Here is a 27,338-nt window from a genome sequence, read left to right as displayed (position 1 = left end):
AAATCCAATCACGCCATGTGGCGCAAGATCTTGCCAGCGAAACATAAAGCGCAACATAGCGTCAGATCTGTGTAGAGGACGAAGGTTCCCGATCATGACATGTGGCACCAACACCCCTGTTGAGTCACCCAGTGTCCTTCACGATCAAGCCCGACTCTGACTGAACTCCACTCCTTCCTTCCGAGCGGCATAGCGTATTCCACAGGAAAGCTCCTTGACAGCACACCGTCATCTCGAACTGACAATGCCAGAACCTGCCCTAGATCCTTGCATGGCTGTATCAGCCAACCGTCAATCTGTCATTCCCAGATCTCTCATCCTGACCAATCATCCTTCGGGATCGCACACGCATGCGCTGCCACGCAGACATCTCCAACGATATACACGGTCCATGTCACCGTAACATCGCCCCCAGGACACCGGAACTCTTGTCTATATGGGGAAGTGGGGGAAGCTCCTCCATTCAAGGATGCTTCCACATTCTCATGGAAAGGGGGGAAATATAGGAGAACTCTATAACACAGAAAACCCTAGGTATTCCGGGATAAGGGTAAGAAAGCCACCAGGTGCGCCACCGTACTTCTACATTATGGTTCTCCTTTCTCCCTAGTGCCTCGATTTGACTTGAGTGTTGAAGGGTCCCCGGGAGTTTCGACTCTGGGTGGTCCTTAACCCTTGTATGTGGGCGCATGAAACAGGTTGACGCACACCCCTCGGAAGAAGGATCGCCGATCCAAACCGTTCACACTCATGTATGGATTCGACAAGCATCACTAACTTCATGAGGTGAAAAATGATCCAAATCCTTAATCCTAGGGGACATGGAGTTCATATGGTAGATAAGGGGAAATAATATATTCTCCCTTTTTCTTACTTGGGACAGCCCTCTCTGCTGTAAAAAAGTAGTCACAAATACTCCAGAGGGGGATGTCTCAAGTGGGAAAAAAGGGGCAAATATATCACTTCCATATATAACATGAAAAGCCAATCTAATGAGGGCCCTATTGGTTTCAGATTATGATAACTGATTGTCAGCCCTAAACCTGTTACTGGACTAAAATTTATAGGGGTGGCCAACCGGTTCGGTTCTCGGTTCTCGGTTCTCGGTTCATTTTTTTTCGGTTCTCGGTTCTCGGTTCCATGAACCGTAAGAACCGAACCGAACCGTAGTACACAGTAGGACCGAACCGAACCGGACCGAAAATAATCGGTTCGGTCCGGTTCGGTTCTTCGGTTCTAATGGCTAATTATTAATTATTAATTATAATTTATAAAAACTTTTAATTAAAGTTATAATATAAGTTACTTTCTTATTATAAGAATAGTATTAACTATTACTTATTAATATTATAAGTAATTTATATTATTAAGTATATATATAATAGAATATAAAATATTATATATATATATATTCAAAGTTCGGTTCTTCGGTTCCGGAACCGAACCGAGAACATTAGACCCGGAACCGAACCGAAATTTTTCGGTTCTTCATCAGTGGAACCGAACCGGACCAAAAATATTTTTTTACAGTTCGGTTCCGGTTCGGTTCTTCGGTTCCGGTTCGGTTCTTCGGTTCTGATTCGGTTCTGGCCACCCCTAAAAATTTAAACGTAATTTTGAGTCTGATAATAGGTTTTGGATTGTTGAATATGGATTGTTGCTCAGTTTATCATTTGATCATCATAGTTGAATATGGATTATATTGTTGCTCAGTTTATCATGTGGTGCACGGTAGGGGCGATGGCACTTGAAAGGGAAGGGGGACAATTGCCCCCCTTAATTTTTTGGAAAAAAAAAATATGCCTTTATTTTTTAATATTTTTTTATACTTACGCCGTTTTAAAAATATATATACCCCCTTCCAATCATCCCTAAGATAGAAAATAAGTTTAAAATTTTAATTTTACCACTTTTATATCCCTTCCTTATGCAAAATTTACTATAATTTTTGCCCCCCCCTGTGCAAAATTTCTGGCATCGCCCTTGGTGCGCGGGGTTGGTTTCTCAAGTAGTTCTCATACTAGCTTCTTGAGGAATGCTAAACTCACAGGAGCCCTTGCAGAAATTGTACACAAGGGCTTCTCCATTGGATCCAACATCACCCTTAGTGCATTTATAATGGCATTGATAACATAAAGGCAGGTGACGTGGATCTAATGGAGAAGGCATTGTCGTCCGGATTCCCCAAGGGCTCATGTGAGTTTAGCATTCCTCGTCTTTTCTTCTTGTATAGTTTTAAAAAAAAACACCTAGAATCTAACACTACAAGAAAAACCCAATTGCCATTAAACCGTCGTCATATTTAGATTTTAGCGATGGTTTATTTTTTCCGGGCAGTGATATCCTTTATCCTCCCCCCTCTTCTAGTCTACAACCGGTACAGTACTACTAAACCGGTCTCTCTCTGCAACATGAACAATTGGTGGGCCCAACAATTAATTTGTTTCAATCTCTGAGCAAGGTAGGCCCACGCATGTTTTTCAAAATGAACCATATTGCCCATACCATAAGATGTTGCAAACCATCCATTTGATGTGCCACATCTTAAATAGGTTGCATCTCAAAAACATCATTTCCACAGGATGATCCTAGCCCTCCGATCTAAAGAGAAACTACTTGTTATGGAAACCTCCATAGGAGGGTTGCAATCATCATATGGAAACGATTTTGGAGCACAACCTATTTGCGTTGCGACCCATCAAAGGGACAGCTTGGATCATCCTATGGTGTGGACCATACACTTTAGTTTGAAGAAAAATATGGGTGGGGCTTGCAAATTGGGCCTTAATGTTATTGTACCACCCACACCATAGGATGATCCAAACTAGGGGTGCAACTCGGGTCCGGCGGGTCAGGTTTTGAAGAACCCCACCCTACCCTACCCAAGAAATATCTCGGGTCGGGTCGGGTCGGGTTGGGTTTTTTTCCAGAAAACCCACGATTCCCAAACCCGACCCTACCCATGATAATTCTCGGGTCTAGTCAGGTCGAATCGAGTCAGGTTTTTTCACGTTGACGCGTTGTAGAAAAAAAAAAAATCTTCGCACCAAAAATCTCTAAATTTATGTAATCAAGTGTATAAATTTAAGAAGGAAACTATATTTCCACATCACAAACATGATCACCTCAATGAAAACAATTATATCAATATATTGAAAAATAATTGCTATGTTATTCTAGAGATAATTAAAAATGTCATAGTGCATCTACATAAGTCGGGTCGGGTTTCAGGTTTTTTTTCTTTAAACCTGACCCTACCCAAGATTGAGCCGGGTTTTTAAACTAAAACCCGACCCTGCCTAAGACCCATGATTTCTAAACCCGACCCATGCTATTTCTGGGTCAGGTCGATGCGGGTCGGGCAAAACCTGGCCCAAGTTGCACCCCTAATCCAAACCATGAGGTCAGTCACCGTGGGAACAATCCTAACAATCAAATTTGGGTCCCACATGGGTCATGCATGTGTTACCGTGACCACAGTTTAAAATTTTGGTTTCGGTACTGGTTTTGGACCCCACGAAATTGAAATTTCGAAATTTCGGCTGAAATCTGGCGAACCAATAAAAGACTATTTTATTTGATATAAAATTTCGGCCGAAAATCGGTCGAAATTTCCGTAAAATATTAATTTAATTTTAAAAAAACAACAGATTTTTGAGTGAAATTTCAGGGGAAAACGAAATTTAAAACCATCCGGGACAGTCAGCCCACTCCACATGTACTATTTTTAGAAAAGGTAGTAGAACCCATTGACGATCAAAACCATTTTTTACTGCACCAACATAAATAGGCCATGTATCGATAACCATCTCCATAAGATGATTCTAACCTTCAGATCTATAGCCGGATGGCTCGTTATGGAAACATCTATAAATCAACGACTACGATCATCCCGAGATTCAATTGCCGTGTTTTTTGAAGAATCTTCTCATGCCGTTTGTCAAAGAAAAGAAATTGAAAGGGCAATGATAAATTCGCACCCCCTGCAGGATAATTCGCGCCACCTTGAAAGGAGGTTATGCGGCAGACTTTAACTTTTTTAACGCCGCTGGGGTGCGAATTATCCTACAAGGGGTGCGAATTCATCACTGCCCAATTGAAATTGAGTTATTAGCAGGAATCCAAGATGGCACATTCCAGATTTGTATTCCGCAGACACCGCTCTCGTGCACAGAGAATAACGAAAATACCACTACACAGAATTTTTGCTTCTGTCCGAAGAAAACGAGGATTTAGAACAGGGAGACATTCGTAATTTTAATAGAAAACCAAGGCATTATACTTACCAGAGCAGATCTCCTCCATTAGATTATTCAAAGCCGCCACGCACATTTCTGGCAAATTTCATTTGAATTTACGTGCATCCACATTTCATTTGAGACGCCAAGACGGGGGATGAGAAATTCCACATGTAGTACAAATACCAAGAGTCCATTTTTCTTCTCCTTCCTTCCTTTCATTTTTATAAACTTCACGTCGTGCTGTTCTTCAACCCTTGCAGAGGGTTGTAGAGGACGGCTTAGACGATACTCTTTTTCTCCGATCTGTTATCGCTCTCGTTTCTCCCTCGTTTCAGTTTCTAGAAACCCTAGCTAGGGCTCTTAAAATCCTCGCGAGGGTTTCTTCTCGATTCGATTCATCGGATTTCGAGAATTGATATCGATCTCTGCAACCATGGCTGCTGCGAACGCTCCGATCACGATGAGAGAAGCTCTAACGGTTCGTCTATTCTTCTTCTTCTTCTTTTCATTGATATTATTATTTTTTCGAATTTATGTTGTATTGTCTCGAATTTCTGTTGTAGTTCGTGTTGGATTCGAAAACTGTTTGATCTATGTCTATTCTCTGTTGATTTGTGGTCTGAGAGTGTCCTTGAACTCAATTCGGACTTTTAGGTTTAAATTTCGTATATTAATTTTATGTGATCTTGCTATTGTATGTAGTCGGATCTGACCTTGAGATCTGCAGCGATTTTTGGATACTTCAACTCATTTTTTGCGTATTAGAGGACGGGAACTTAAGATCTATATGCTATATCATTCATCATAATCATTTTGATTTTTCACGAATTGCAGCTAGTATGCACCTAAGAATTTTATGTTGTCCTTAGTAATTGTTTTTCTGATGTTCTATTTTTTTTTGTTGAAAGATGAGAATATATGAATAATAGATGGTTTTATATTTGATTGGCATACTAATAGAAACCCTGGATTTAAGCGTCACATTTAGTATAGTTGCTTTCCTGAACTATGTGCAATCTGGTACGTTGCTTTGAACTACTCATGATTATGTTACTGAAGTTCAATTTTCTTTCTATAGTACTGTCGCAGTTTTCTTTCTGTTATCTATGATTGCAGAAAATGGTATCAGCATTTTAGGGGCGCTGAAGATATAATGTTTAAATGAATAGAATCTGTAATGCCAGGATACGAAAATAACATATTGTACAATCAGTTTGATTTTCGATACAAAAGATTAGCATTGTCACTTGAAAACATCTAATTTAACAGAGAGGGAATCAAGACCATGCCTTTTTTTATTTGGCCATTAAAATGCATTTGTTGTGGATAATAGAAACTTGAGGGGAAGAATGTTGTCTAAAAAGAAATCTCTCTCTCTCTCTCTCTCTCTCTCTCTCTACGAAGATATCAAATTTATTAAAAAAAGGAAAAAATTACATTACTCGAGGGCTCTCTTTCACTCTCTGTTTCTATTTTCCCTGTCCCCTTTTGCAGTTATATGTTTTCTGAATTCTGTTGGATGCAATATTAGATTTATTCAGTTCTATCTCACATCCATTCTACTTCACACATTGGAGGCATTTATCTTTTTCCATTCTGTGACTTATTTGCAGCTCTCAAGCTTAGGGGTCAATCCCCAGTTTATCACCTTTACTCATGTGACGATGGAGTCAGATAAGTACATATGCGTGCGTGAAACTTCTCCACAAAATAGTATTATTATTGTGGATATGAGTATGCCCATGCAGCCATTGAGGAGGCCCATTACTGCAGACTCTGCTTTGATGAATCCTAATAGCAGAATCCTGGCTCTAAAAGGTAGCAATATTTTCTTATTCTTGATTTTTAATTCTGAAAGCGCTTGTCATGCCATAATCACACATTCTTCCCTAAAATGGATAGTTTCAGTGAGTTTTCATGCCCTTATTGCACTTTTTAAACCCTGAGAAGCCATTATACCTTCATATTTTATCTAAGTGGAAGTTGAGATACAATTTTATTATGATACTTGATGGTTCTTTTAATGCAATTTTGGTATGCCATGACTGTCTCTCATTCGATCTTGAATGTTGATTTTTGCCAAAATTGGGAAGTCCTAGATTTTCCTCTCTTTAATGTTTTGAAATGAAAGATGGTAGTTAATCTTCAATCTAGGGTGTCTAATATCTAATTGCTCCAATACATCGTTTTCACTGACTAACCTAGTAGGCTATTTCAAAATGAGAATTATTGTGGCAGAAAGTTACTTTCACAATCAATGCCAAAAGGCATGTCGTGAGTCCCACAGGGGACATGTATGTGAAATCCAGACTGTTGATCTTGTAGAGCATCCGAGGCGACCAACATGATCTTGGTTCAATTCTGAGCGGATCCCCCACATGTAAGATAAATGATTCCAAAACCAATGGTTTAGCCTTTCTTGGTGGAATTCTAAACGAGGCTTAATAGATCTAGGGCCTAGGATCATCCAATCAAGGTGTTCTCAAAGGAATTTGTGACAGATTTATGGTTGCTATTCGGATAAAAAAAATCTGACCTTGTACAAAGCTATGATTTGGCCGACACTTCAAATTTATTGCCGACTCATGTGTCTGACACGACACCCGTGTCCACACGCGTCGACACTCCTTTGGACACTTTTACTTGTATTGCTGGAAGTGTTAGACTTAATGTAGGTGTGTGGACATGTTTTTGTGCCATGTCAAGTGTGATATTCTGTTTTTTATTGGATATTGTGTTTACCTCATTTAGATACCTCGTATCCATGTTGAAACTGGACACACAAATCCACATTCACAAATCATGATTACATATACTTTCTATTTTACCCTGTGTCCCTGTTTCTAAAGTTTGGGGGTTTGCTGTGTCCGACACTCCGTGTCCGTGTTGACACGCGACACTCGTGTCCGTGTTGACACGCGACACTCGTGTCCGTGTCCACAAATCATAGGTACAAAGGAAGAAGTTGGGTGATGTAGAATGTGTTTTAAGGGCTATTATTAATGAAGTGCATTCATATAGTTTGACATGGGATTGGCTAGCAGGAATGTATTTGTAGGTTATTATTTAGGAAGTTGCTAGTGCAAGAATTGGTTGAGTTCCTTGACTGCAGAGTCAATTTATGGCTTATGAACCATTCAGGTTTTCCCCTAGAGCATGTGCCAAGCAATTCAAGGGAGCAGGAGTAGCAAGTCGATAATTCACTCTAAAATTGGATCTATAGTACAAGATTCAGATTTCCTTTAGAGCATGTAACAGACAATTCAAGAGAGCAGCGTTAGAAATTTGATAACCCACACTAATGTCGGAGCAATATTTGCATAAAAGGGGAGAATCTTCTTAGGATTGGTTATCTTGGTTTCAGGTTTGGCCTGACTGCGCATTTGTTTACTTCTGATGGTTCTGATTTCTCTTTTTTTATGATATAATTAATCATTTCTGTGCTTTAACAAAAATAAACGTAGTTTCTTCTGGCCTTAATCCCACATTTTTTTACTTTCTTTTATTTTCAAAAATGTTGCAAAGCAATCACCTGTCCTAGCTGGAGTGTTGCATGAATTTCTGAAGTTCACGTGATACTTTATATTCTAGAGGATTTTTATATTGCACTTTAGTGTCTGACTGAAGATTCTCTGCTCAAATTGAAGCTCAACTTGCGGGAACTACTCAGGACCATCTCCAAATATTCAATATTGAGATGAAGCTCAAAATGAAATCTTATCAGATGCCTGAGCAGGTAACTCTATGGCTATTTTTCCAGTCACATTGTAGTCCCCTTAAACTTTTTTTTTTTTCCAGTTACATTTTCGTACTGAATGTAGTTAAGTGATATCTATAGGTTGTGTTTTGGAAATGGATCACTCCGAAGTTGTTGGGATTAGTTACACAGACATCGGTATACCATTGGTCCATAGAAGGTAAGTTGGAAAGGTGTTATCTGTGAATTGCTTTACTTCCATGTCACGTGCTTGCTGCACATGCCCTTTGTTTATTCTTACGGCCTTCAGTGTTAGTGCTACTGAGAAACGAATTGTACGTTTTTCTTCTAGAAATTGGTCGAGTATTTTTCTGTACAAGGAGGCTATGATTTATGCTACTCTATCTTCCTTGCAGGTGATTCAGAGCCTGTAAAAATGTTTGAGAGAACAGCAAATTTGTCTAACAATCAAATAATCAACTACCGCTGCGATCCTTCTGAGAAATGGCTTGTTTTAATTGGCATTGCTCCTGGTGCACCTGAGGTATGCCCATTATTATCTTCTTCAAATTTAAATCTCTGCATTCTGGTATTTTAGTTATTTCTTTCAGATTAGGTTTTCTGTTGATGTAACACTTACGAGCGTTTCATGTGTTGTTTTTATGTTTAGAGGCCTCAACTTGTCAAGGGGAACATGCAGCTGTTTTCTGTGGATCAGCAACGTAGTCAAGCTCTAGAAGCACATGCAGCATCATTTGCTTTGTTTAAAGTGAGTATTGCTGTTTCTATTATTCAAAATCAGAGATCTGTGAACCCCTTCCTATTGCTTGATCCTTGCTATTGTGTGCTCTTGAAATCATTTACCACCACTTGTCTCCATGCAGGTTGCCGGAAATGAAAATCCTTCTACTCTTATTTGCTTTGCATCAAAAACCATGAACGCTGGCCAAATTATTTCCAAATTGCATGTCATTGAGCTTGGTGCCCAGCCAGGTCCGCTTCGGCATTCATATTCCCTTTCTGCTCTCTGTATTGGATTCCCAATTTTTATTTCATTTGTTTCCATGTATTTTCTATGGGCCCATGTAAGCTTTATGTCTTAAATCACTAATTTGTCGAAAGTTGCTCCTAATGGCTTTTGTGAAACCACTCATTGGTGTAGTGGCTGAAATGTTGTGATGACACTCGCCCACTCATGGGTTTTATTAACCTGGTAGGATAAATGTTTTGTTTTCTCAACCATAAAATACCTACCAGGAAATGAATTATTTAACTTATTTTCGAATAATATATTGTAATTATATATATTTTTTAGATTTTAAAAACTAGACTTGTAGGGCATGATGATAACTATAAGCATGAATTGAAATTTGTTGTTTCTTTGAGTTGACTTTCACTTTTTTTTTTACTGCCCTGTATGTCATTGACCAATTTGCAAGATGGCCTCATTAGGAAAACCGAGCTTTTCAAAGAAGCAAGCAGACCTTTTCTTCCCTCCAGATTTTGCTGATGACTTTCCGGTGTCAATGCAGGTAAACTATTTAGTTCTGTATCTTCTGCTGAAGCTATCATCAAACAAGTGTTGATTTCGAATTCATTTTTGTGCAGATATCACACAAGTACAGTCTGATATATGTGATCACAAAGCTCGGTCTTTTGTTTGTTTATGACCTTGAGACTGGTACTGCAGTTTACCGAAATCGAATTAGCCCAGATCCCATATTTTTGACTGCAGAAGCTTCATCAGTGGGGGGATTCTATGCTGTCAATAGGCGAGGACAAGTTTTACTTGCTACTATCAATGAAGCAACCATTGTTCCTTTTGTTAGCGGTCAGGTATGCGATTGAATGCATCTGTCTCTTGAAGCAAATTTTGGCGCAGACTGATTTTTGACGTGTGGGTATTTTACAGCTAAACAATTTGGAACTGGCTGTTAGCCTTGCAAAGAGGGGAAATCTTCCAGGAGCTGAAAATTTGGTGAGCTTTTGACCAATGCCCCCACGCACCCACCACCACAAACACTCTGTACTGGGTGCATAATTGCTTGAATATTTTCTATGCACGTCAGATCTCTTTGAATCTTTTAGCATATAGTAATCATTCTTCTGCTGAATTACTCCAAGAACAAACATTCCTTAAATTTGATGGGCATTTGTAAGAGTATATGAAATATGGTTGTAATTCGTTGAGTCAAGATGAGGCATCTTCTTCTTTGGACTATATCTGAATCAAGCTGCTGGGTCCTTCAGTGTTGTAGAACTTTAGATATTCATTCATTTGAGTGGAATTCACTGATTCCATCATTAGGAAGGATATATAACTAGGTGCGGTACTCGTATCAGGCACTTCCTGGATTGGATTTTTTAGGTATAAGAATCTTTACTGATTTTTATCTTAAGTAATTTGGCATTTGCGTATCTTGCTCATTCAGTTTTTTTTGCATGTATCCAACACTTTACGAAATCCAAATCAATTGGAAACATTATGAAGTGCATATCCATAGCCCTTCGAAACAGAAATTGGAGAAGGATGATCTTTGAAGAAAGAGTATTTTTTTTTGGTAATTTTTATTTGAAATTTCAGATTTTTTTGTGTTTTAGAATGTCCCTATTATTGAAGCAGGTGAGGCTGTTTGAAGCTTCTAGAGTTTCTGCTTTTAATTGAGAAGGTTAACATTATGGTTGAATAGGGATTAGTTTACAGTTAGAACCAGTTTAAGATGGAAAGTTACATTTACCAGAGCAGATTCGTTTAGTTTCTTAGAAAGTACAACACTATAGCTTATTTTAGGACTCTTATAGAAGTGTTTTAATGTTGTATACTGGATAGGAAAGTATATGGTATTTATGTCTGGGAGTGAAAGTGCTTTGGTAGTCAAAGGAATCTTTATATGATGCAAAATACTCTTTTTTGGAACATATTAATAAATTATGAAAAATGAAGTCTGTGCAACTTACGCTTACATTTGTTACTGGTTTTCATGCATACATCAACACTTAATCCTCTTGTTCTCTCCATCAATTGATATTCTCTATATGTAAGCAATTATTTTGTTCGGATTTTTTACTGCTCATCTGGTTGTGATTTCCTTCATACTTCCCACGCTAATCTGGTATCAGTGCAAGTATAATTTGAGACTTGCTTCTAGTTTCCATGGCCACAAGGAATCAATGTTTTAGGAATTATGGTGGAGCTAGAGGACGTTTCAATTCAAACTATGATGCAATTCAGGCCTTGTCGTGGTGAGATAGATGAATCGGGGGTAAATGAGATATTCAGCTCTTGCATCCGGGCTAAGTACGGTCACAACTCTACCATGAGGTAGTAATAGGGTCTGAATTGGAAGAAACCAACTTGATCGAGGTTTTGGAAACCAAACTGAATATGGCAGAGTGGAAGACAAAGCTTTCGACAATGAAGAAGAGCTCCACTTCCCAAAGTACTAATAAAAATGAAAAATGTTCTGAAGAATTTTCAGAGGCATTGATAATTTGGACTATGATGAATATCTAGAAGAGACAGCTAATTTGAAGATTTATGGGGATTCCAATATTGATGAATATCACAATGAACATGTGGATTTACAAGAAAATTTTGATGAGCCAATGTACGATGAAGACACCCTCGATGCATTTGTGGAAAGGGATGAAGACTATGCTGATGATGGAAAAGTCTTTGTATTAATTTTGTGGCTTAATGTTCAAGATGGAGTTTAGGATTGCATTACTTGAATTATTTTTGTGAAATTCTCTTTTTGTTTCAGTAGTCGCTTTTAGGCTGATCAGATAGGACAGTCCAGAGAGGGAGGGTCAGGGAACAAGAAATTTCTGTAGCCATCCCGAACTGGAACTGTACTCAGTGAGAACTCTATTTGAGACCACGATCCCAACACCATGCACATATCAAAACGAGCATGTTGGGATCCTGGCAAACCACTGTCAGGTAGCCGACGAAATGTACTCTCTTTTCTTGTATGCAACTTGATTCACTTGTATGAAGGAAGATAGTCCAATCCTATCATGACTAGCGAAAAGAAGATATCATGACTAGCAAAAAGAAGATTAGGTTTTTGAACACAATGTTAATTATGTACCTAGGAATTTCCATCAAGAAGATAGTATTCTCTTCTGGAAAATCAACGAAAAAGAAAATTCGAAGTATATACATGGAAGATTTGTGAATAAAGTTATGGAGGTCAACTCCAAATACCTTATTCGTTGCATCGGGTTTCTTAGAATCTTCGTTTAGAATTCAAAGGCCTTCTCTTAGGGTTAGATTATCAACTACCCAGAGTCAAATACTCTCTGGCTGCGAGGGAATTGATGCGTTGCAGATCCATATTTCAAAATATAAATTGGAGAATGAAAAGTGATCCTTGAAGAAAGACTCCTTTTAGTGGTATTTATTTGAGTTCTTTTAATATTTCGTTTGGGTTCTTAAAAATTTTTATTTTGAAATTGGTGGGATTGTTTGTTTAGAGTTTCTAATTTGAACCGAGAAGGTTTAAATTGAAGTAGGAAGGTTGAATTAGGACAAATTTATGGTTAAGAGTAGAACCAGCTTAGGGCTCTAAAGTTAATCTTTTAGAGGAGATTTGATTTATTTTTATGAAAGTTCTGTTATTTTTTCTTAGGGTTCGAGGTTCCTTTTTTTTTTGAATGATAAGAAATTATATTAAAAGGAAGGGGCGGGCCCATGCGATAGAGGTCAAAATAGAGCGAATACTAGAACATAAAAAACAACAAGAGGCAAAATCTCAAGGGGAAGAAAATAAAAACTCTCTTGATATGCTGGAAACACATTGGGAAATCCGCCACTCTACCCTGGATCTCATCCAAGGTTTAAAATTTCGGTTTCGGTACCGGTTTCGAACCGAGAAATTTTGAAATTTCGGTCGAAATCTGGTACAAAACCAGAAACCAATATTTTATTTAATATTTAATTTCGGTCGAAATTTCGGTGAAATATTAAATTAATATTAAAAATAACAGATTTTTTGGGTCAAATTTCGGAACGACCGAAATTCCGAAATTTCGGCTGAAATAAATGACCGTTTCGGTTTTTTGTTGTTTCGGTGTCGGTCTCCACCGAAATCCGAAATTTCGGATTTCGGTCGAAATTTAAAACCATGATCTCATCAATCATATACACAAACCTTCACGGGAAAGGATGACTTCCATCCATCCATTCTAGGTTCTTTTAGAACTGTTTAGAAGTGTTTCAATGTTAGAAAGTGGATAGAAAGGATCTATGGTGTTTACGTCTGGGAAGTTTTTTTTTTTTTGAAACCATAGGAAGGGAAGTTTTTTGGAGGTGAAAGTGGTCTATTCACATGATATGGACTCTTGGACACACCTTTTGGCTTTTTGGAGACCGTTTGATGAATTATGTGGTTTGGAGTATGCATTTTTGCTTTTTTTTACCTGGTTGTCCCGCAGAAAAGATAAAAGAGTACTCCCTACTCTTCTCTCCATCGGCTGATATTATCCTTCAGAAGAATTGTTGTATTTGGATCTTGGATTGCTTACCTGCTTAGCTGTAGTTTCCTTTTGTACTTCTTACGCAGGTGTTCACTGATGCCATCAATGTCTAAGATGCATTCTTAATTGCTGTACTAATACTGGGTGCTTCCTTTGATCCGATTACCATTTAGATATTAGGCATAAGAATCTTCGGTGATTCTATCTGAAGGGTATATATGTGCATATCTTGGCCATTCAATTCTTTTTTCACATGTTTATGTATGTTAAAGTATAAAAGATTAGAAACACCTTTCTTTAACAGCTTAAACTTTTGGAGTAACTGGTTGTTTCGCACGGTATCAGAGCAAATGCCTAGGTTCAAATCTCCTTGATAGCAAAATCCACATGCAATGGCCAAACCAAAAAGAGGGGCCACACATGTGCCACATATAGGCCAACCCAAAGAAAGAGGGGCCACACGGCCCAGACGTGAGGGGGAGTGTTAAAGTATAAAAGATTAAAAACACCTTTCTCTAATAGCTTAAGCTTTTGGAGAAGGTGGTAAGTTAACAATGTAGAATCAAGTTAGTTGGAAACTTTATCCTTGAACCAATCATTGTTAATAATACGTTCTTCAACATATCAACTCGTGATATGACACATTAAATTTCAGAATTGGAAGTTCTGAATGATTGTGTCAATTCTTGACAAGTGTGAATATTGTTTTGATAATACTACAGCAGGTTGTTTTTTCGTTTGAAACTCTTTAACTTCATTAGTTTGTTTTCTATCCTTGCGCCATTGTTCCTTATGCTATGTTTCCATCCTCATAAATTCTGATAAATGGAACATCTTCCTTCAGTCTTGGTATACCTCATGCCCCCTTTTGACATCTTACAACTAGGTATACCTATGATTAATTGGAAACAAATGGCAAGTTATATTAACACCAGGGATACCTCAGTCTGTAATAGATTGCGAGTGAATGTTTACCTGATGATTTGCATGCGTAACTGATGAGCATGGCATTTTTTTATATTTATCAACCTGTACTCTAGTGTGACCAACTGATCCAACTACAAGACGGTCTGAAGAGCTTGAACTCCATGTCATATTGAACACAAGCAATTGAATCCTTCAACATGTCCATTTGAAGACCTTTGAACTCAGTCTCATGTTATTGTTGATTCCATTTAGTCTACATTGATACAAGTGAAATGATATTCTTATGTTCGCCATGTTTTAGTTTTGGCATCTGTCAAGAGAAGAAGTGTAAACAAGAGTTACTTATGGACTTTTTTCATTTGACAGGTTGTTCAACGATTCCAAGAGTTATTTTCTCAAACAAAATACAAGGAGGCTGCCGAACTTGCCGCTGAATCTCCACAAGGAATTCTTCGCACTCCAGATACTGTAGCCAAGTTTCAGGTACTAATTGGGTTCTGATGCTGATATTAGAAATAATTTTACTCTAGTTTCTTTTTATACTTAGATTTCATTTTTTTATAAAAAATCTGGCGATTTATGTCGGTGGTCATGCATTATCTATTAACCATAATTTTTGTGAAGATTGAGTTTTCAATTTGTAAAGAAATTATCTTTTGAAGCTTTAGAAGCTTCAGCTTTTTAATTCGGATTCTTAGCTTGTCATTCATAGGCCGTCTTTGTCCACTATTATTTAGTATGGTTTTGCGGATGTTTTCTGAATCTGTTCGTATTGTTTCTGTTTCTGATGTAGAGTGTTCCTGTGCTAGCTGGACAAACACCCCCACTATTGCAGTACTTTGGGACACTGCTCACAAAGGGAAAGCTTAATGCATTTGAATCTCTTGAGTTGTCTCGCTTGGTTGTGAACCAGAATAAAAAGAATCTTCTGGAAAATTGGCTTGCCGAGGATAAGCTTGAATGTAGCGAGGAGCTGGGTGATCTTGTCAAGGTGCTATTCAGTTTTCCCACATCGTCTTATACAAGCAGTTAAACTTAATGTTCTATTATCTTAATAGAGCCTCTTATTTTTTATATTCTCCCTTTAGTAAATTGTGTACAAGGAATGCTTATGTGGTTCTTCATTTTATTCTGTAATTTTGAATTCTATTTAATTTTATTTAATAGCTTCTTATATTGACCAAGGGTTGAAGCAGGCTCGAAGCACTCTGGTAATGCTTTTGGTTCTGATACAAGACTGCTACTTAAGTTGGTATGGATGATAAATATTGCATACCATCTTCAGATGTCACAATAACGAGCTTTGTACTTAAACTCCTCATTGAATGGGTGAACGTGTATGTGACAAACTAGAAATTTTGAAATTGGTATTTCACACCACTTAACCCTTTATAATTTCATTACACAGCAGTATAATGAGACATATATAGAATAACGTTGATGTATTAAGGTTCTTGCCAACCTTGCTCATCCCAGTCTCACTCCTAATTCTGCATCAACCTCCATCCACGATTTTATCAGCCCCCACCATTCCAACACCATTTGGGCCTATCCTTTTGGTATGGGCAGATTCAATTGTTGTTTGAAGCATTTTTCCAGAAATTGGTAAAAAAAAATCTGAGGACAACTATTTTTCATACAATGCACAACTCAACTGATCAAAGAGCTAGACATGTGTCACGTGACAAAATGAATGGTTGCCATTTTCTACATGTTGTACACGGACTCAATGCATTCTATTATGTATTTTTATGGGGATACATGCAGCATAAAGACCGAGAGTTGCTTTGTTCCATCTGGTATTTCTTCGATGTACTGACGATAGTTTTGAGATGGATATTATTTTATCAATTGTGTCAATATGGAATATTAAGTCTATTGATCTCAAAGTTATTTAAATTATTTCACTTTTTCCAATAATTTTTTTTCTATTTGGCCCTCTCAAACGTGGTTGTTTTGTAGACGGTGGACAATGATCTTGCACTGAAAATATACATTAAAGCAAGGGCCACCCCCAAAGTTGTTGCGGCTTTTGCTGAGCGAAGGGAATTTGACAAAATACTTATTTATTCCAAGCAGGTAATTCGATGCATGCATCTTCTCACACAATCCCTCCATTTTTAGATATTGTTTTTTTGTTTTTTGCTTGTAGTTTAGAGTCTTTAGACATTTTGAAAAGGCGGAGAAAGTATGGTATGCTCTTTTTGCTGTTTGTACGAGCCTGCATGATGAATTTTTTGCGTTTTTTTTTTATGTAGGTCGGGTATACACCTGATTATCTGTTCCTTCTGCAAACTATTTTGAGATCTGATCCTCAGGTACTCTTTTGTTGCCTTTTGTTTTCTAAGTAATAACTTAATATGCTATTTTTCTCTGTCCTTTTAAGTGCAATAAAGTTTGTGATATTTTCTACTAGTAAGTTTGATGCATTTACAGACTTTCTATCCTTACAAATGGTCTACAGTTTAGTCACATGGGTAGGTTCAACCTGATGCTAGAGCTTCTTCAATAGGGTTGGTGGTTAGGGCATGATGTACCGATTCCGTTTTATTTTGTTACACCTGACATTATTGACAATTTCATATGACCCTGGGGATTGCAGGGTGCTGTTAATTTTGCTCTTATGATGTCCCAAATGGAGGGAGGTTCTCCAGTTGATTACAACACAATTACAGATCTTTTCCTTCAGGTTTGGCTAAGATTTTCTTCATGTCTCATTTATTTTTATTTTCAAACATAATACTTTCCATTCAAATATTAAAGCTATTCTCTAGTGAGGACTGGCCATTTAGCCATGTTTTAGAATCAATACTTGTTTGACTCTACAACTACAGTGCTGGATCCCTACTAGAGGGATTCCACATCTCCCATGAGAATTATGTATGTGGATTGCTCATGTGAGTCTCTGGAGTGAGAGTCTTTTCGTACAAAAGAGTAGACTTTTTTTTATCTTCATTCCGAGTTCTATAGTATAAGTGACATTCAATGTAATGAAATGCTTATAATTGTGACATTTGTATCTTTTTCTTCCTATACTTCATAGAGCTTCAAGTCAAGTTTTTTTTTTTTAAATATTTATATTTTCTTTTGATGCCATCCGCATCATATTTTTACCTTTTCTGCACTGGATTTTATGAAAAATTTCTTGTAGTGGAATAACCATCTTTTTTTACTATTACATTCTTATTTATCTGTTACATGTTTACGGGATAAGAGATAAGTGGGGTGGGGGTGGAATGAGTATTTGATTAAATATTATGATATGTTTAGTTAAATTTTCATTTCTAACCTTTCAAAAAACTGATTTTTCGTTTCTTAGCTATGAAGCTACCATGGCGCCATTGTTTAATAGACAGAACTTATTCTTTGAATGAACTAGGAAAATTCTGCATTCTTCCTAAGCTTTTTATTTCCCCTCTATTTTGTTACTGTAGTGCCCCTGTACTCTCTGTTTTCACATGGTGGGTGAAATAACCTGTTCATGTTTGCCGATTATAAATTTTTATGAGTTTTAAACGGTGATTAGTGGTTATTTCAGAAAATTCAAAACTGTTCTTGCACCATTAATTGCTTTAGTCTACTAACAATATTTTTTGTAGTTACGCGTATTCTGATTTGTAAAATGCGAACCACCTTGCTCGATCATTTTTCCTTTTTTCTGATTCTGTATATAAAATTTCCTGTTTTGTTTTTTGTCTATTAAATTGCACCTACAAGTTTGTGCAACAGTGAAGAAAACAATCTCGATCCCATGCTTTTCAATCTTTTGTCACCTTCATATGTCTTCCTGGTTTGACTTGACATCCATTTTTATGCTCTAACTATTGGAGCATAGATCTGCAGTTAGGCTTGATGTCATTGAGCTGGCTGGCTGAATAGCCGTAGGAGGAAGCATTTTTCTGATTTCCAAGTTTTTTTTTCTTATGTGTGGCCCTCTTCCTTTCAACATGATGCTTGCTGGATATTATATTTCTTTTCTCTGGTATTTGCTCAAAACTCATCGGTACTTAGTAAAGTTCATTCATTCTTTCCGATAACAGTATCACATACAATTCTCTTTTAATGTTTGCTTTTCTTATAAATCATTCTTGTGGTTTCTGGTATGAGCATGCACTTTTCCTACTCAGAATGGTTGGAGCCTAAAACTAAAGCTTAGGCTTTCCTCCTATTCCACTATTCGACAGTATAAGCAGTAGGCTAAAGTGCTTTTGAGCATGACCTAATTTGGTGCTTTTTTGTCAATCTGTTCTTATGGTATTCTATCAATTACATTCTTTTACCTTGGTTCCCAATTTTGCAATGAGCCAATTCGTTTGTCAGTGACATTCGCTTCCTAATTTTTTGTTGACAGGGTTCTTCTTCTCCTTAATGAATGCTATTTGACCGAACAATTATTTTGAGCTGGCCTTGGTTTGAGTGTCTTGCATCAGATTCCAATTTCCAAATGATGAAAGTTGGCTTTATTTTGTTTTGGCAGAGGAATTTGATACGTGAGGCAACTGCATTTTTGTTAGATGTATTGAAGCCAAACTTGCCTGAACATGCACACCTTCAGACAAAGGTAAGGTTTTCATCAGAGCTGTGACTGGTTTCTCATTTCTTACTTGTGTGCCAACTGTGCGCTGCCCATCCAGGTTTTGGAGATCAATCTAGTCACCTTTCCGAATGTTGCTGACGCAATCTTGGCGAATGGGATGTTCAGCCACTACGACCGTCCTAGGATTGCTCAACTTTGTGAGAAGGCAGGGCTTTTTATGCGTGCACTTCAGGTAAACCCATGAGCTTCTCTCTCTCTCTCTAAACGACAGATTGGACCATAAATGGAGTCAGGCAGTTCCTGTACATATTGCCCGTACTGGATTCCTTTTAGGAATTTAGGTGCTAGTTGTTTGTGAAAATATTATAGAGAAGAAATTGGAGAAAAAAAGCAAAACCCTAAACCAGGTAGAGGGTATATGAAATAAATGGAAACAGAAGAAGATAGAATATGTAATGCGTTAAAATTGTTTTCTTTTACATAGTTTTTATTATATTTCCATTCCTTTTAGGCTATGCAGCACGCCTCATCTCAATAAATAATTGTTTTTTAGGGAAGATTTATTGTTTTGAATGACCCATTTTTCCATGCTTTTTCGAGTCTTTATAGGTTTTTCCCCCATATAAAGCGGGTTTTTCTGAATGATTCTTATGAGAGAATGGGTTGGAGGGCGTAGTGAGTAGGTGGGTTTTGTTATGTGGAGGATGACGAGTTTGAAAGTCTTATATCATTACGTTCGCCATTAAAAGATGTCTACTTATTCCATAAGTTGATAATTTTGTCGAGGTATACCCGATGTCGGTTTTCTGTGGGTCTTTCTTTAAGTTGTCTTTTGGTTAAGAAAAGTTAATCATATTTCATGATTTTTATAGAGGGATTGACTTTTCCCTTTGCCATTAGAAGAGGTCTACATTTTTATTCCATTTATCGATAATTTTGTTGAGGGATACCCAATGTCTGTTTTCTGTCAGGTTGTTCTTTAAGGTCTTTTTTTTGGGCGAGATTGTTTCTCCTTATCCATTGGTGAATGAAGCTAATTACATTTCATGGTTATATAGAGGGATTGGCTTTCCCTTCTTACATTTTGGGAATACCAGAACTTGGAAAAGCCTGGTTTACCTTTTTTGTTATTTTTGTCTATTAGGTTTAGGCAATTGCTAGCGTCCATCGCAAAAGGCATTTCACGGAACGTCTGTTGCATGTGAGAGCAGCCACAGCCACCTCATGAATAATGACAAAATCTGTTGGAAAGTGAGCCTATGTAGCTGCTCTCACATGCAACAGACGTTCTGCGAAATGTCTTTTGCGATGGACGCTAGCAATTCCCTTAGGTTTATGCTTACAATACTTTGCAAGATATCTGTTTGTGTTTAGTTGTTTTTTTAAACAATTTAGATATATGTTTTTACAAAATAATTTTTAATCTAATATATTTGTATGATTTGTCTGCACCTCCCGTCAACCGATGTTTACATGTGAAAAGTGACATTGCCCTATTTACACGTTCAACGGGGTTTCTTTCGATAATGTTCAGCTAGCATTTTGTGTTCTATTGAATCCACTTGTGGGTTTTAAGCGTTTATTCTGATACTGCTGATCTATCTTAATATATTTTTTCCTGAAAATACGGTCATATTATAATTGCTTAATGACCTGAATGTTTCTTTTCTTCAAGCAGTAGAAAAAATCTTATCCAGTCTAACTAATTCGTGGGTTGTTCTAAAAGAAAGCTGGACGTTACCCACTTTACTAGAAAATTCATCACTTGCGACATGTTAATTACATGTAACTTGAGTTTGTGACTTTGTGCAGCACTACACCGAGCTGCCAGATATCAAGCGTGTAATTGTGAACACTCATGCCATTGAGCCACAGGTTTGTAAATCTTACATTCTTTTCTCATTTGACAATTTTTGTGGACTGCAATTTATGATTTCTCCCTCCAGTCGCTTGTGGAGTTCTTTGGAACCCTTTCTAGAGAGTGGGCACTGGAATGCATGAAAGATCTTCTACTGGTTAATCTGAGAGGGAATCTTCAGATAATTGTTCAGGTAAGTGTTCCTATTGTCGCATTGTTATCTGTTCTAAGCATTCAATTTGTTGGTACTTTATTGCTTTCTATTTATGACAGGCTGCAAAAGAATATTCAGACCAGTTAGGGATGGATGCATGCATCAAACTCTTTGAACAGTTTAAGTCCTATGAAGGACTTTACTTCTTCTTAGGTTCATTATTGAGCTCCAGGTATTTCTTTTCTTTTTTCTGGTTGCAGAAATTTTTATGCCCGCCCTTTGCAACCTTCCGATGCCATTTTTATATGCACTTGCAGCGAGGATCCTGATATACATTTCAAATACATAGAGGCAGCATCTAAAACTGGCCAAATTAAAGAAGTTGAGCGTGTAACAAGAGAATCAAATTTCTATGACCCTGAGAAAACAAAGAACTTTTTGATGGAAGCCAAACTTCCAGATGCACGCCCCTTAATAAATGTCTGTGATCGTTTTGGATTTGTACCAGATCTGACCCACTATTTGTACTCGAACAATATGCTGCGGTATATTGAAGGTTATGTCCAGAAAGTAAGCCCCTTTACAATGTTGTTCTCATATAGTATTTGTGTTTTTTGTTAATTTTAGGAAACTGCAGTGCTTACTTTGCTTGTGTAATCAACACTTGCATGCTGATTTTTAATGAATACTTTTTGGTAAAAATATTTCTTGGAGTTGGTTTTCTCATATATTGGCTTTACAGGTTAATCCAAGTAATGCACCTTTAGTTGTCGGGCAACTACTAGATGATGAATGCCCTGAAGATTTCATTAAAGGCCTTATTCTTTCTGTCCGCTCTCTTCTTCCCGTCGAGCCTCTGGTTGATGAGTGTGAGAAGAGGTATTTTCTGTGTCTGTGTGCATCCACACTTCATTCATTTCTGTGTCCGTATGCATTCATGCAGTTGAAATTCACATGCATGTGTCTGTGCATCGTGGATGTGTGTATTTGCAAATAGTCTAGGATTTGACTCTATTTCATTGATTGTAGGAATCGTCTACGTTTGCTCACGCAGTTCTTAGAACATCTAGTGAGTGAGGGGAGCCAAGATGTTCACGTTCATAATGCTCTTGGCAAGATCGTCATTGAAAGCAATAACAACCCAGAGCACTTCCTTACCACAAATCCATACTACGACTCACGCGTTGTCGGAAAGTACTGTGAGAAGAGGGACCCCACTCTTGCAGTCGTTGCTTACAGACGAGGCCAGTGTGATGATGAACTTATCAATGTCACCAATAAAAATTCTCTTTTCAAACTTCAGGCTAGGTATGTTCCTTTTCTAGGTTGATTGTCCCTACTTATGCAGGGCTGGTTGGTAATTATTGTTGCAGAACGATATTTTTCAATCAAAGAATCTTGAACATTTTCAACATTTTGACCCTTTTCAGATATGTTGTGGAGAGGATGGACGCAGACTTGTGGGAAAAAGTTCTCAATCCTGAGAATGAATATCGGCGACAACTTATTGATCAAGTCGTATCAACAGCTTTACCTGAAAGCAAGAGCCCAGAGCAAGTATCTGCTACGGTAAAAGCATTTATGACCGCCGATCTTCCACATGAGCTGATTGAGCTTCTTGAGAAGATTGTACTCCAAAATTCTGCTTTCAGTGGCAACTCCAACCTGCAAAATCTGCTGATCCTTACGGCTATTAGAGCAGACAAGTCAAGGGTCATGGACTACGTTAATAGACTTGACAATTTTGATGGACCCGCAGTTGGTGAGATTGCCGTCGAGGGAGAGCTTTATGAAGAGGCATTTGCCATATTCAAAAAGTTCAACTTGAATGTGCAAGCAGTGAATGTACTTTTGGATAATATCCAAAGCATTGAGCGTGCAGTTGAGTTTGCGTATAGAATCGAAGAGGATTCCGTATGGAGCCAGGTGGCAAAAGCGCAACTCAGGGAAGGACTAGTAAGTGACGCAATAGAGTCATTTATCCGTGCAGATGATGCCACTCAATACTTAGATGTAATTAGAGCAGCCGAGGAAGCAAATGTATACCATGACTTAGTCAAGTACTTGATTATGGTTAGGCAAAAAACTAAAGAACCCAAGGTAGATAGTGAGCTCATATATGCATATGCCAAGATTGATAGGCTTGCTGAAATTGAAGATTTTATTCTCTCACCAAATGTTGCTAATCTTCAAACTGTGGGTGACCGACTCTATGACGAAGCCCTTTATGAAGCTGCAAAGATCATATTTACATTTATTTCAAACTGGGCAAAACTTGCAAGTACTCTTGTGAAATTGAGACAGTTCCAAGGTGCGGTCGACGCAGCTCGCAAAGCCAACAGCTCCAAGACATGGAAGGAAGTCTGCTTTGCTTGTGTTGATGCTGAGGAGTTCCGTTTAGCTCAAATATGTGGCCTTAACATCATTGTACAGGTACTGAAAACTCCATTTTTTACTGCCTAGGCTGCTTGAAATTTCTTTTTATCGCTTGAGAGAGACCTGTTTTACCTTTTACTGCATGTTCATTTCAGGTGGATGACCTGGAGGAAGTTAGTGATTATTATCAAAACAGAGGGTGCTTTGATGAACTAATCTCCCTTATGGAGAGTGGTTTGGGACTGGAACGGGCACACATGGGCATCTTTACAGAATTGGGGATATTGTATGCAAGATACCGTACAGAGAAGCTCATGGAGCACATCAAGTTGTTTTCCACACGCCTCAATATTCCAAAGCTTATCCGTGTTTGTGATGAGCAACAGCATTGGAAGGAGCTTACTTACCTATATATTCAATATGATGAGTTTGACAATGCCGCCACCACTATTATGAACCATTCTCCTGAAGCATGGGATCATATGCAGTTTAAGGATGTTGCTGTTAAGGTTGCTAATGTGGAACTATATTACAAGGCAGTGCACTTCTACTTGCAAGAGCACCCTGACCTCATCAACGATCTCCTTAACGTTCTTGCACTTAAAGTGGACCACACTCGTATAGTTGACATAATGCGCAAGGTGCATATTTTTATCCCCTTTATATTTAGGTTTGATCTATTCAGTATTTTTTTATATTGTTTTTCATTTGACCAAGTACATGTTTGCTTGGGGGTCTTATAAAAAAAAACACTCACACAGTGTGTAGAATTAAACTTTGAGGAGTACATTTTAGTCAATGTTCCACTCAAATTCAAGTACCTTTGATCACCAAATACCTGTGGCAGCTGTGGGGAGCTTTTCTTGCTTCATTTAGATGGAACTAATTAAATGCTTAAAAATGTGTTGATAATCATGGTTTTAAATTTTTACCGAAATGGACACAAGACGACCGAAATGTTTCCATTTCCATCCCCGCCGAAACGATACCAAAACGAAGTGCATATCAAGTCAAAATCGTAAGTAGAATAGTGGTATACTATATTAGTATGTTTTACACAAGGGAAGTGATATATCCGCCCCTTTTGACTACTTGGGACACCCAGCAACAGTGTACGTGGCAATCAGCCCCATTGAATCCTTACGACGTGAAGTACATCAGCCCCCCTGCAGTCCCTCTGCAGTCATTGATACACTGCTGCTGGGTGTCCCAAGTAGTCAAAAGGGGCGGATATATCACTTCCCTTTACATAATTATATTCATATGAATTGCATGTGAAATGTGGTGTATGTACATGTATACATGTTTATATGAATCACCTTGTGAAATGTGGTATGTGCTGCGCTTTATGTTACTAGGTTTTTGATGTTATTAAAATGGATGACTGTCTTGGTTATGTGAAGGTTTCTAAGTGTGTATTTGTGTTTTTTCTATCATTTTATCTTAAAATTCTATCATTTGCATATGTTTTCATACATTCCCTTGATTTTAAAGGATGTCCACCGAAATTTCTGTCCAAAACCGAAATATTTCCATTTTTTGGTGATCGAAACTGGAATTTAAAACCTTGTTGATAACTTGGTCTTGCTTACCGTTGATTAAACATACGGAAATTACCATACAGATTAACGTATTGTTCTCAATGTTTCTAATTATGCTCACATAACCTGATTGCACTTAATAAATTGATCTATCATTCTTTTTGCAAAGATAGCGTCCGCTCACGTATGTGAAGTTAGAATTGAGATGTAAAGGACATAATACCCCCTTATGAATTTTAAACAAGTTGGAAATAAGGTTTACGTTGTGAAGTGGAGGCAACTTATGGTTTGGCATCGTTTTTCTATTTTCTGTGGCTCCTGTTGGAATACAATTTTCGCTGAAACCTTTATAAGTTTATTATGTCTTGGTATTCATGGGATATTTCAGGCTGGGCACTTGCATCTTGTGAAGCCATACATGGTGGCAGTACAGAGCAACAATGTGGCTGCTGTGAATGAGGCTCTGAATGGAATCTACATTGAAGAGGAGGACTATGACAGACTGCGTGAATCTATTGACATGCATGATAACTTTGATCAAATCGGACTTGCACAAAAAGTATGTCTTTCTTTCCTTCATTTTCTTTTCTCTCTCTCCTCATGGTCATTCACTTATGGGAACCTCAAAACTCGTATGATCAGGTTGAGAAACATGAACTTCTCGAAATGCGAAGGATTGCGGCCTACATATACAAAAAGGCAGGTAGATGGCGGCAATCGGTTGCATTATCAAAAAAGGACAACCTCTACAAAGATGCCATGGAGACTTGCTCTCAGTCTGGTGACCGTGAGCTTTCCGAGGAATTACTGGTTTATTTCGTTGAGAAGGTATGTGAATACATTATTACATTAATAATCTCTCTTTTTTCCTGAGTATTTTGTGAGCTAAGACCTCATCTTACATGGGAATTTGCATAAAAATCAATTAAATGATAATATTTTAAATACACATTCTTAATGTGGGTTTCCAGTAGCTTTTCATGGTTTTTACTTTGAAGGTTGATTAGTTAATCTATTCTATATCATTCCCACAATGGCAATTTGTTGGATGATTATCCATTTTTGTCATTCTCACTTTGCAATAGTCAATACCAGTTTAACATCATCCCAACATTGTTAATTCACTGGCTTTCAATTGTAACGTTCTTGAAATAATGAATAGTTGGTTTCTACCTCATTTAATATGACTATTCTTTGATTGTTTTGTAAGTGAAATCATGGTGTATATCATATTTTTACGTGCAGGGAAAGAAAGAGTGCTTTGCTTCATGCTTATTCACTTGCTATGATTTAATACGGCCTGATGTTGCTCTCGAGTTGGCTTGGATGAACAACATGGTCGACTTTACTTTCCCATACCTCCTGCAGGTGAGTGGGCAGTTTGCCTGTGGATGGATGTGTTTTTTTGCAGAATTTTATTTCATGTTTCTTTACAGTTTATTCTGTGTATTTCTTAATGCAGATCATCCGTGAGTACACAAGCAAAGTAGATGAGGTAGTGAAACATCGACTTGAAGCATTGCAAGAAGTGAAAAGCAAAGAGCAGGAGGAGAAGGATCTTGTTGCTCAACAGGTAGGCTCAAGAAAACCCAGCTGAACCTTTCCAGGGATGCTTCAAATGCTCACAATCATGCCACCTAATTGCGTTTTTACATATTTCATTAGCTCTGGCTCTGTTTCTTTTGATGTAAAATGGGTGTAAAACAAATTTTCCGCCCTTTTGTTCACTTAAATTGGGCGTAAAATTTGTTTTACATCCATTTTATGTCGAAAGAAACAAAGGCCTGTTTGAAAGTATATCATTTACTAGCGGAGAGATTAATGGGTGGTGATTTTTTTTTGATCATCTGGTTTTGGTGTTACTTTGCAGAACATGTACGCCCAATTGCTTCCGCTTGCTTTGCCTGCGCCACCAGTTGCGGGGATGGGTGGGGGGTTCCAACCCCCACCACCAATGGGTATGGGTATGGGTATGGGTATGGGAATGCCTCCCATGGCAGCTTATGGCATGCCACCCATGGGAATGGGAGGATACTAAAATTGAAGGCTTTCTTGTACCAGTTTCTTTTGGAGGAAGGAGGGTCTTGCTCTTGCTGAGATGGTCGTGATACATCAGAAAAATTATGAAAAAGAAGCATCTTTGCCCTCGAGAAAAACTAGTGTCTTGCTATACTTTCTTCATTTCCTTTTTATACTGTTTTGGTTTCTGTTGTGTATGTGTGTAGTATATATTCTTTGAAACTTGTAGTGAGGTTCCTTGTTTTAGAGAAGGGGTGGTAAAGAGAGTTGTTGGGATTTCAGGCGGCGCTTAGGATGATAGCAGCCCATTTTATTGAAGGATACAACCACCCTTGTACTTATTTTTTGTAAATTTGAGAGTTGCTTGAGCTCACGATTGTCTTTGTTTCTTAATCGGCAAACATTTCAGAACCTTGGTAGTACTCTCACCAGGCAAATGGCAATCTCGTTAGCTCAAATGGTATTAGCTTTCCTTAGAACAAAGATCCCATCTCTCTGACCTCTCCT

General features: G+C 37.9%; 1 protein-coding gene across 1 annotated transcript; it reads left to right on the top strand.

The window, feature by feature from the left end:
* Positions 1–4,418: 4,418 nt before the first annotated feature.
* Positions 4,419–27,204, top strand: LOC143890376 (clathrin heavy chain 2-like). Its single transcript, XM_077395023.1, has 30 exons — positions 4,419–4,719; positions 5,855–6,059; positions 7,889–7,977; positions 8,080–8,158; positions 8,355–8,482; positions 8,609–8,707; positions 8,823–8,931; positions 9,391–9,470; positions 9,547–9,774; positions 9,851–9,916; positions 14,713–14,829; positions 15,140–15,337; positions 16,309–16,425; positions 16,605–16,664; positions 16,949–17,035; positions 18,824–18,907; positions 18,981–19,115; positions 20,696–20,758; positions 20,830–20,934; positions 21,015–21,127; positions 21,213–21,465; positions 21,638–21,774; positions 21,925–22,203; positions 22,326–23,328; positions 23,427–23,912; positions 25,201–25,371; positions 25,455–25,640; positions 26,058–26,180; positions 26,275–26,385; positions 26,683–27,204. The coding sequence occupies exons 1-30, from the start codon at positions 4,675–4,677 to the stop codon at positions 26,848–26,850; spliced, it is 5,124 nt and encodes a 1,707-aa protein (XP_077251138.1). The 5' UTR covers positions 4,419–4,674; the 3' UTR covers positions 26,851–27,204.
* Positions 27,205–27,338: the final 134 nt, after the last annotated feature.

The sequence above is a fragment of the Tasmannia lanceolata genome, unplaced genomic scaffold (genome assembly GCF_043159265.1).
Source record: "Tasmannia lanceolata isolate RefF3 unplaced genomic scaffold, GAP_Taslan_0.1 ptg000013l, whole genome shotgun sequence".
NCBI lineage: Eukaryota > Viridiplantae > Streptophyta > Magnoliopsida > Canellales > Winteraceae > Tasmannia > Tasmannia lanceolata.
Note: the sequence above shows the minus strand (reverse complement) of the source record. Positions and strands in the feature narration are given on the sequence as shown.

Bases quoted from the DNA above. Each gene is read 5' to 3' on its own strand.
- LOC143890376 (XM_077395023.1), top strand. From the start codon at position 4,675: ATGGCTGCTGCGAACGCTCCGATCACGATGAGAGAAGCTCTAACG. The intron at 4,720-5,854 runs GTTCGTCTATTC...ACTTATTTGCAG, and splicing joins CGATGAGAGAAGCTCTAACG to CTCTCAAGCTTAGGGGTCAA. The intron at 22,204-22,325 runs GTATGTTCCTTT...GACCCTTTTCAG, and splicing joins CTTTTCAAACTTCAGGCTAG to ATATGTTGTGGAGAGGATGG.